This window comes from Argopecten irradians, chromosome 16 (assembly GCF_041381155.1).
Source record: "Argopecten irradians isolate NY chromosome 16, Ai_NY, whole genome shotgun sequence".
Taxonomy (NCBI): Eukaryota; Metazoa; Mollusca; class Bivalvia; order Pectinida; family Pectinidae; genus Argopecten; species Argopecten irradians.
Genome location: NC_091149.1, coordinates 11,556,538 through 11,568,597, shown reverse-complemented (window position 1 = coordinate 11,568,597; position 12,060 = coordinate 11,556,538). Strand labels below are relative to the sequence as shown.

Genomic DNA, 12,060 nt, shown 5'->3' with positions numbered 1-12,060 from the left:
TACAGGGATAGGGTGAAACAGGACGAACCTGGGAAACCCTAATATTGTATCCCCTTAATTTCTCATTTCAGGATATTTTCTGATATCTGATGAAGTATCAATAAAGACATTATCATGAATATAATGACATTCAGGGAAAGGGAAAAGTGTATGTTTATATGTAGGTACAGGGGCAATTATTGGATTAAAGTATGGTATGTACACAGAGCAGTAGAGATTTTTTAGTCAGGACATTTATTGGATATTTAGTATGGTTTGACACAGACAGGAGAGATATTTTGGACTTTTATTGTAATAAGTACGGATTAAGATACGGTATGTTTTAAGTACGGTACACAGACAGGAGAGATACATTTATTGGATTAAAGTACAGTATTGTAGATATATTTGCTAGGACATTAGGACAGTTTACTCAGACAGTAGAGATTATTTTAGGAAATTAAGTATGTACACAGGTATATTAAGTACACAGAGAGGAGAGATATTTTAGGACAGTTTATATTTGAACATGGATACAGTTAAGTACACAGTCAGGAGAGATATGGTACATTCTTCTCGGAGACAGGAGAGGGAGATATTTTAGGACAATAAGTACGGTTATGTACACAGACGGAGAGATGTACATTAAGTACAGTTTGTAATGATTTTAGGACACAGTATGTACAGGAGAGATTATATTTTAGATTAAGAACAGTATTATTGTAGATTAGGACATTTATTTTATTAAGTACGGTATGCTACACAGAGAGGAGAGATATATTAGGGACATATTAGGAACACATTGGACATTTATTAAAGTATCAGACATTTTATTGGATATGGACAGAGAGAGATATTTTAGGACATTTATTGTACCGGAGAAATACGACATATTGTATTAAGTATATTAGGTACCACACAGCAGACAGGAGAGATACTTTAGGACATTTATTGTATTAAGTACAGTATGTACACAGACAGGAGAGATATTTTAGGACATTTATTGTATTAAGTACAGTATGTACACAGACAGGAGAGATATTTTAGGACATTTATTGTATTAAGTACAGTATGTACACAGACAGGAGAGATATTTTAGGACATTTATTGTATTAAGTACAGTATGTACACAGACAGGAGAGATATTTTAGGACATTTATTGTATTAAGTACGGTATGTACACAGACAGGAGAGATATTTTAGGACATTTATTGTATTAAGTACAGTATGTACACAGACAGGAGAGATATTTTAGGACATTTATTGTATTAAGTACAGTATGTACACAGACAGGAGAGATATTTTAGGACATTTATTGTATTAAGTACAGTATGTACACAGACAGGAGAGATATTTTAGGACATTTATTGGATTAAGTACAGTATGTACACAGACAGGAGAGATATTTTTGGACAGGGTCATCTGTTTTCTCAATCATTCCTCTGTCTTGTGGATGATGAGAGACTTTGTTAGCAGACACTGGGTGAGGTGTTTATGGTGCCAACCAAAGAGGAAAGAGCTCAGTGATATCAGTAGTATAAAGTGTAGAGATGGATAGAAGAAAAAAGGAGGAATAGAAATAGAAATAAAAATGGAGAGACAGAGTGTGAAAAGGAGAAATTATCACAGATATAGAGACATGAAGTGAAAACAAATTAAATTGAAGGAAATGAATGATAAAGAGGAAAAAAGAAGAAATAAAAATACATGTAGTGAGAGATAGAGAGACAGTGAGAAAAAGGAGTAATTGTTTTAGATGGAGAGACAGAGTGAAAAGGAGAAAAAGTTAGAGATGGAGAGACAGTGAAAAAAGGAGAAATAGTCAGAGATGGAAAGACAGTTTTTTTGGTTTTATTAGTTTAACATCTGATTAACAGCAAAGGGTGATTTAAGGACATGCCATATTTGTAAATGGAGGAAAGCGGGAGTACCCGGAGAAAAACCACTGACCAGCGGTCAGTACCTAGCAACTGCCCGTGGGATTGGAACTCGCGACCCAGAGGTGGAGGCCTTGTGGTAATATGTTGTGACATCTTAAGCACTCGGCCACCGTGGCCCCACATGGAAAGACAGAGTGAGAAATGGAGAAATAAGAATGGATATAGAGACATGAAGTGAAAGTAAAAAAAGGAAGTGAAGAATACAGGAAAAATGAGAGATAGATAGACAGATAAAAGGAAGAACAGAGAAAGATGGAAGAGCAAATGGAGTTTAGAAAGAAGAGGTGGACTGAAGGCAATAGTTAGAAATAAAGGAATACATATAGACTCATTGTGCACATTGTTTGTCATAATTTGAGACCAGACATTTTGACAGTCGATGATCAATCGTGACCCTATGATGAGTTGAATACCCCCTCGAACTATTGATCTGATCCCCTGCTGTTCGAGTTATAAGGGTTTTACTGTATAATAGAATGAATGACAGAGAAAGAAAAGAAGGAAAGTGGAATCATATAAATAACTAAGGATACAGTAAAAGTAAGAAATGGTCAGATGGGCAAAGAGAAAAAAGTGAATATACTCAAAGTATTATCATGGAGGAAAGATACAAATTAAATTCTATTGAATATTGTCTGATGTATATATGCATGATCAGCTAACTATGCATAGCAGTTCAATTACTAATATATGTGTTCAATGTTGATATGAGGCCTAAACATAGGAACCCCCCCCCCTCCCCTACCATAGCCATCCAAATACTCCCCCTCCCTTTCCCCACCCTGGGGACTTACAGAGACAGTTTAGAATATCATAGCTAGCTAGCTGTTACAAAATGATATTGTTGGGATGTAATTGTCAGTGGGTACTCTATGACATACATACATAAGGTGGCCAGTTTTTCATAACTGATTTGTTTTTTCAGACTTTGATTACCCCCCCACACACCCCCCCCCCCCAACCCCCCCCCACACCCCCCCCCCCCCCCCCACCCCCCCCCCCCCCCCCCACCCAACCCACCCCCCCACCCCCCCACCCCCCCCCCACCCCCCCCACCCCCCCACCCCCCCCCCCCCCACCCCCACCCACCCCCCCCCCCCCCCCACCACCCCCCCCCCCCCCCCCCCCCCCCCCCCCCCCCCCCCCCCCACAAACACCCCCCCAACAACCCCACCCCCCCCCCCACCCCCCCCCCCCCCCCCCACCCCCCCCCCCCCCACCACCCCCCACCCCCCCCCCCCCCCCCCCCACCCCCCCCCCCCCCCCCCCCACCCCCCCCCCCCCCCCCCCCCCCCCCCCCCCCCCCCCCCCCCCCCCCCCCCCCCCCCCCCCCCCCCCCCCCCCCCCCCCCCCCCCCCCCCCCCCCCCCCCCCCCCCCCCCCCCCCCCCCCCCCCCCCCCCCCCCCCCCCCCCCCCCCCCCCCCCCCCCCCCCCCCCCCCCCCCCCCCCCCCCCCCCCCCCCCCCCCCCCCCCCCCCCCCCCCCCCCCCCCCCCCCCCCCCCCCCCCCCCCCCCCCCCCCCCCCCCCCCCCCCCCCCCCCCCCCCCCCCCCCCCCCCCCCCCCCCCCCCCCCCCCCCCCCCCCCCCCCCCCCCCCCCCCCCCCCCCCCCCCCCCCCCCCCCCCCCCCCCCCCCCCCCCCCCCCCCCCCCCCCCCCCCCCCCCCCCCCCCCCCCCCCCCCCCCCCCCCACCCCCCCCCCCCCCCCCCCCCCCCCCCCCCCCCCCCCCCCCCCCCCCCCCCCCCCCCCCCCCCCCCCCCCCCCCCCCCCCCCCCCCCCCCCCCCACCCCCCCCCCCCCCCCCCCCCCCCCCCCCCCCCCCCCCCCCCCCCCCCCCCCTGATGTAAGTCAACATCATCAAAATCCTCCCATGGTGTGTCAGATTTTAACTCTTAAATATCACTACTATATGCAGAAGAGTATTTCAGCATTGAAGTGTATATTATATATATGTAGAAAGTTTGTAATATGTCAGGGACCCAAACATCCTTGTATATAGCAAGATAACATTGATATGTAATATTCAGATCATACAAAACTTTTGAAAGAAAAATGTTAAAGATGCTCCACCGCCGACAGAGTATAAATGAAACTCATCATTTGAACAATAATTGGTGTTTAATCGTGTATGTCTATGTCTAATTAACACGAAAACAAAATAAAAAATAATTTATTTTACTTTTGGTGCATGCACAATCAGTGCTTCACTCTATGTAGGACATAGGGTCATGGATTTATTTTGGGACGCAATTAATTAATTTTAATATTTTTAATTTGAAGCATAACTAGAAGCTCAAACTTTTCAATGGTGGTAATGGTGTAAAGTAAGTAACCTTTAATAACTGAAGAAAAATACTACTGTTTTTGATAGAGAAAAATTACCATTTGTCCAGCAGTGTAGCATCATTAAGTTTTTATTGAGATATTAACCAAAGAAAAATGAACCATACCATTTAAATGTATGATTTCAGATGTGAAATTACTTGCAAAACATTGTAAAACATCTTGATAGTAAGGAAATGGAATATCAAGCTGGTTTTAAGTTTAACTTCATGTAAAACTAAAACACAAAGTAATTAGACAACTGAATACCTACTGACCAGAGATACTAAGTGAAGGAGTTTCCATTCTCTACAGTTCTGGGTTTTACATGATCCCAAACACTTTTGCTCTAGCTAGCTCTCACACACATGGAACAGACCAATGTCTATGGTTTTTCTGTAAGAACTCTGAATGTCATCAGTGAACAATCTGGAAGGGCAATGGAGTATCATAGACAATAGATGAGGATAGACAATAGATAATCAATGACACCTGATAGGTGTTTGACAACTGCTGCCACTGTATAGTAAATTGGGAATCACATCTGTCATTTAGACAGGTGAGCTAAAAGCTATAAACCAGTTACAATATCTCAGATTGTATCTCTCATTTTTTCCATTTATATATCTGTCTTATCTCTGTTTAATCCAAGAGCTGATTTTGAGACTCAACTACAGAGAAACTGGAAGAAAATCTTTAGCTTAATTTTCCTCAAAGGAAGGAAGTAACCGCACATCAAATATTCAGTGGGGACCAATATCTCAACAGGGTTTCAAGCATAAGTAGGAGCCTGACCAAGATTCTAAATGCACAGAATCTTATACTAGATTAAAACATCAGCAGGACCTGGACTAGGATTCCAAATCTCAGATTATGATATCTGATTCAATATTGGGTTAGACAGATGGCACATTCAAAAAAATAAAAATAACACATTTACTGCAAAAAACTCCCTCCCCATTTCAGTGGATGCATTACACTCTATGAAACAACTAGGTAAATCTATGTAACATTGTATTAAGTTGGACCTGGACTGTTTCTAGCAGTGGTAACTATATATATAAAGATTGGTAAAGCAAAGTTGTAAGTATCCACATGGTTCCAAATTTGACCTTAGTCTGGATATATGTATTGCAGTTACTTAGGGACAAGTTATCTAGAATACCTTCAGTTGGGGTGGGGATGGGGGTGGGGACATACCTGCTACTTGGGAACAAGAGGCCCATGGGCCTTAATGGTCATCTGACTATTGGCACAATACCGCACATCAAAGAATATAGTAGTGGCAAACAATTAAGGCAATACAAAAGAACTCTTTTATTAGAAGAAGTTCAGGTTCTGATATATATGATGAATTAGACTATGAATGAAGGTCTCTTGATCCCCACCATGCTACAAATCCTATATCCTCTAGTCTCTAGGCTTCGTAGTTATTCACAAGAACTCCCTGACCATGAATGAAGGCCAAGGTCATTCATTTGAACAAACGTGGTAGCCATTCATTCCAGCATGCCACAGGCCCAATATCAGGTCTCTAGGCCTCTTAGTTATTCACAAGAAGTTGTTTAAAAGAGTTTAGCCTATTTGACCCTTGTGACCTTGAATGAAGGTCAAGGTCATTTATTTGAACAAACTTGGGTAGCTTTTCATCCCAGCATGCCCACAGGCCCAATATCAGGTCTCTAGGCCTCTCAGTTATTCACAAGAAGTTGTTTAAAAGAGTTTAGCCTATTTGACCCTTGTGACCTTGAATGAAGGTCAAGTTCATTTATTTGAACAATCTTGGTAGCTTTTCATCCCAGCATGCTACAGGCCAAATATCAGTACCCTGGGCCTTTCGGTTATTGAGAAGAAGTCATTTGAATGAAAAGTTTAGCACGGCGCACAACGACCGACGATGCATGATGACAAAAAGTATCTAGAATACCTTCACTGGCTTCAGTTAGAGTGAGGACATACTTAGAGAAAAAGTATCTAGAATAACTTCAGTTGGGGTGGGGGTGGGGACATAACCTGTTACTTATAGTGAAAAGGTATCTAGAATACATTCAATTGTGGTGGGGACATACCAGTTACAAAGAGGGAATACCTTCAGTTTGGAGGGATGGGGGCAAGAGTATACCAGTTACTTAAAGTATTCTCTTTGGGGCAGGGGGAGTTGTGGAGGATAAATATTGTAAGACAGAGGAATGAGTCTCTCTGTTCTTCCATACATATATCAGAAGTAAAACATCTTTATAATCAACATTAGTTATAGAGGTTAGGAGTTATGGTGTCAGAGATAGAGAGATAGCCTAAGTTCCTGTATAGGACGTGTTCGTCGGATAGAAAGATAGCCAAACTGACAGTTGTAGGTTCACCATATCACCTGAGGTCAGATTTAAGATTATAATGTAAACATATGACTAATCCCTAACTAGAAATAACCTCACTGAACAAAATACAATAATTTCCATTCTCTTCTAATGCTGTTGCTATGTAATTATCATGTGCTAGCAGTCCTGTTTTGTTATAAAATCATGTGAATATTACTTCTCTTAGATAGAGTCAGAGTAATTGACTCTGGTATCTGGTTAATTGCACAATTAGTACCTGATGTTAAGTCTGGTAAATATTAAACACAGTGTTGGTTATGACATCATGTAACTCTGATTCAGTAAATCTATCAACCCATCAGTTAAGGTTAACACACATGGCTTATGACATCATTACTTTCTGATGTAAAGTCTGGTGAGTTTTACACCAGTGTGGTCATGAGACATCATAATTCTAATTTAAAGTCTGTACCGTTTACACCAGTGTGGTCATGACATCATAACTCTGGTACGTTTACTCCAGTGTTGGTCATGACATCATAACTTGACTGTAAAGTCTTTACCACAAGTGTGTGTCATGACATCATAACTCTGATTTAAGTCTGCCTAAGTTTACTCACAAGTTGTGGTCTTAGGACCTTCATAACTCTGATGTTTAAGTAGTGGTAAGTTTTACACAGTGTGGTTATGACATCATAACTCTGATTTAAGTTCTGGTAAAGTTTTACACCAGTGTGGTTATGGGGACATCATAACTCTGATTTAAGTCTGCTAAGTTTACACAGTGTGGTCATGTGGCACATCATAAACTCTGAATTTAAGTCTGCTAAGTTTACACCAGTGTGGTCATGACATCATAACTCCTGATTTTAAGTTCTGGTAGGTTTACAGTCAGTGTGGTCATGACATCATAACTCTGATTTAAGTCTGGTAAGTTTACACAGTGTGGTTATGACATCATAACTCTGATTTAAGTCTGGTAAGTTTACACCAGTGTGGTCATGACATCATAACTCTGATTTAAGTCTGGTAAGTTTACACCAGTGTGGTCATGACATCATAACTCTGATTTAAGTCTGGTAAGTTTACACCAGTGTGGTCATGACATCATAACTCTGATTTAAGTCTGGTAAGTTTACACCAGTGTGGTCATGACATCATAACTCTGATTTAAGTCTGGTAAGTTTACACCAGTGTGGTCATGACATCATAACTCTGATTTAAGTCTGGTAAGTTTACACCAGTGTGGTCATGGACATCATAACTCTGATTTAAAGTCTGGTAAGTTTACACCTAGTGTGTTATATGACATATCATACTCTTGATTTAGTCTGGGAAGTTTACAGGGTTGTTGTTATGACATCATAACTTCTGATTTATAAGTCTGGTAAGTTTACACAGTGTGGGTATTTTGATGACATCATAACTCTGATTTTAGTCTGGTTAGTGTACACAACAGTGTGGTCATGGCATCATAACTCTGATTTAAGTCTGGTAAGTTTACACCAGTGTGGTTATGACATCATAACTCTGATTTAAGTCTGGTAAGTTTACACCGAGTTGTGGTATATATGAATCATCATAACTCTGATTTAAGTTGGTAAGTTTTACGACCAGTGTGGTCAATGGACATCATAACTCTGATTTCAGTCTGGTAAGTTTTACACCAGTGTGGTCATGACATCATAACTCTGATTTAAGTCCTCAGGGTAAGTTTACACCAGTGTTGTCATGGCATCATAACTCTGATTTAAGTCTCAGGGTAAGTTTACACCAGTGTGGTCATGACATTCATAACTCTGATTTTAAGTTGGTAAGTTTACACCAGTGTGGTCATGGACATCATAACTCTGATTTCAGTCTGGTAAGTTTACACAGTGTGGTCATGGCATCATAAACTCTGATTTAAGTCTGGTAAGTTTACACAGTGTGGTATATATGACATCATAACTCTGATTTAAGTCTGGAAAGTTTACACCAGTGTGGTCATGACATCATAACTCTTGACTCTGATTTAAGTCTGGTAAGTTTACACAGTGTGGTTATGACATCATAACTCTGATTTAAGTCTGGTAAGTTTAACACAGTGTGGTTATGGACATCATAAACTCTGATTTAAGTCTGGTAAGTTTACACCAGTGTGGTATATGAACATCATAACTCTGATTTAAGTCTGGTAAGTTTACACCAGTGTGGTTATGACATCATAACTCTGATTTAAGTCTGGTATGTTTTACACCAGTGTGGTTATGACATCATAACTCTGATTTAAGTCTGGTAAGTTTTACACCAGTGTGGTTATGACATCATAACTCTGATTTAAGTCTGGTAATGTTTACATGACATCATAACTCTGATTTTCAGTCTGCTAAGTTTACACCAGTGTGGTCATGACATCATAACTCTAATTTAAGTCTGCTAAGTTTACACATTGTGGTATATATATGACATCATAAAAATGATTTACTGAGTTTTAAGTGATTGTAGTTATTTCATCATTGCTCTGACTTAAATTTAGTTAGTTTAAACCATATCTAATTTTGTATATAAAATGTTGCATAATCTAGTCTTATACAAAAATGATCAATTTTGCACATTAAGAGTAGACATTCTCACAGATTTGAAAGATATTTCACTATTACATGAAAATTTAGATATCAGACTTTGATAACGTTCTAAAAGCTCTTGGATACCTGCCTGTTGACAAGATAAATAAAATACTGGTATCTGCCCATTCCACAGGGTTTGGCATACATCCCAGCCGAAAATCACACTGAATATATGGTAAAGTTACTATCATATATACAAAAACATGCACAAGTCCCTGTGAAACTTCTTCACAAACCCGGTAACATTATCCCCCATACAATAAATTTCGCCACTCACCTTCAGCAGATTGAGAGCCAATTTCTTCATCATAATTACGATTTTGATACATAACACACATCAGCTGGCTTTAAATGATGATGTCTGCTAGTGGAACCGGAGATACAGTCTGGGCAGAAAGCCGAAAATGTAACTTGTCAAAAAAAAAATATGTATAACTCCAACGGCAGCGGTGAAGATTTTTGCCCCCCTCCCGTACGCTCACCACTTATCGTGGGGTGGTCACACATATATAGGGAGCAAACACTGCACTGATTCAGATGTTGGCGGCCGGGGATGCCAGTACACTGGGGGACAGCTATCCAAAACAGAGCTACTGTGTACAGATTGTTATTGGTCAGATAATGTTTCCTCATTATTTACATCCACCCACTATGCTTGTGACTTTAGTGGTCCAGGTTATGGGACTTGGTGAGGAAATAAAAAAAGTTTTATTCAGGAACTCTGCTAACCGTCGCTTATATTTTATAATGCTGTGTGATTTGGTCCCCCATTACTTATATAAAAGTGATGTAGACCCTCCATGATATCGAGGGGATCCAGCGAAGTATGGCTATCAACCAATGGTGATGGATACAGTAGCAATCACATTTCAGATAGTTTTACATTTACTCCGACTTTCCTTTGACCCTTTAAACAGACATGGACATTGGCCTAGTATATTCTGTTTGATGTCTCGTAGCACTCGCACCACACAAGGATGTACGAATCGTGTAGAAGTTCCCATACCAAGTTTTCAGAAGTTGTATGAGTTTATATATATGAAAATAAAGTCAAAATCTTGTACACTCTAAAACTCAGAACGGCAAATGTAGCGCGGGTACGTAAAAAAAAACTCCTAAAGATGCTCCACCGCCGACAGAGCATATATATATATAAGATACCCAGATGGGGTAGAGATCGTAAGTGATCGGAACCCTGGAATATCGAGGGTGAAGATACCCATGCATCATTTGAGCAATGACTGATGTTTAATCGTGTATATATGTGTCTAATAAACACAAAAGTATCAAATGAAATAAATCATTTTCCCTTTTGGTACATGCGCAATCAATACCTCACTCCATATAGGGCATAGTGCCATGGAATATTTTCGGGAAAATTAATTATTTTTGATATATTTACCTTTGAAGTAAAAATTACAACACAAATCAAATTTTACAATGGTGTACAGAAAGTAATTTTGTAACTGGATAAAAATACTAGTTCGTGTGCTCCTGGTTTTTTATTGAGAAAAAAATTCGTCAGCGATGGAGCATCTTTAAAATAAGTACAAATGTACCTACAAAATGTATACTCTAAATGTTTGTGACTTAAAAATTATTTCTAGTGGGACAAATATACACAGATATGAATTACAATTCCAAAAAGATGATTGCGGTCGATTTTGCGTCATTTTTGTTGAAACAAGAGTGCTACCTACCAGGGCTCTTTTTCTCAATTCCGAAACTGTGATTCTTTAGAGCATAGGAAGTTACAAGTATGTTTGAAATTTTTCTGAAATATTCCTCTTTTAACTGTAAACACGTGCATAAAGTAATTACATTATTTTGCATTTCTAGAGTCCTGCAGCTCATATCTTATATAATAATTATCTGATGCTATGAAGGATCACTTCCTCAGCTAGTCAAACAGAGAGAAAAGCAAAATTGGTAAAAGGTAATTTCCTCGAATTATTTTTTCTCATTATCACTGTATAAACGATACAAAAATAATGTACATGTAGCCCTTATTCTAGTGAACAGAGAATGGAATCATTTTCACTCGATTTTATAAAATCTGCCTGTCACAAACTAACTCACTTATCTTTCTCAACGTTACAGACTAATTCATTACTCCCGGCCCCTGTACATGTGTTGTTTGCCAGATTCATATGTGTTCACAAGACATGGATTTTTCACTCCGGCTCTATAAACAGGACCGAATCTTTACAAAGCACTGTTTTCCCCTGGTTTTAAGAATATTTTTTTTTTCTACCATTTTTCTACCCCCGCAAGGCAATTAATCCTAAACATTTCGGAAATTGATCTCCTCTAAAACCTTCCATGCAGAAGTCTAGCACTGTATAACATATATTGTTTATCTTAACATTGAAACCCTAGCCGACATTAGCGCCCCGAGTAATCCGCTACACATATTCCCCCTTTTTGTGGACTGTTCCATCACAAGCTCCTGCTGCTGGATCTGATAAGCGGTGAGATTATTTCAGGAGATGGGGTGTCCAGGTGCACGTGAAGAAGATTACAGGGGCGCTGCTGGGGGTAACCATCTTGTTTTCGTTTTAGTGCTGTATAGGCCCCCAGAGGTACATTCCTGTACCGTATAGATGGGAAAACATTGTGATTTCTTTGATCTCTGTAAACGAATGCTACAACTGTATTTTGAAATGACATAAATAACCAAAAGTACATTTTGTTCACGTGTTTTGTAATAGTAGGCCTATATATAGCTACAACAAACAAATCTCGTGAACCTGTTTCTAATGTCAGCCAAATATACCATGAAACAAGATTTAAAAAAAAAAAAAAAACAATTTCTTTTCGCAACAGAAATATGAATCGTGGATCACAGGTCAAAGTAGATAGTATATATAATACTCTTAATACCTGGTGTAACAAACGT

The 12,060-nt window shown here is 40.5% G+C and overlaps 1 protein-coding gene across 1 annotated transcript in view; it reads right to left on the bottom strand.

Annotated features, from left to right (window-relative positions):
* Positions 1–9,662, bottom strand: part of LOC138311200 (uro-adherence factor A-like) — a 58,610-nt gene extending 48,948 nt beyond the window's left edge. Inside the window, exon 1 of the mRNA XM_069252682.1 lies at positions 9,439–9,662. Within this exon, the coding sequence (XP_069108783.1) occupies positions 9,439–9,471 (33 nt within the window). The 5' untranslated portion in view covers positions 9,472–9,662. The remainder of the gene's footprint in view (positions 1–9,438) is intronic.
* Between the last annotated feature and the right edge of the window lie 2,398 nt (positions 9,663–12,060).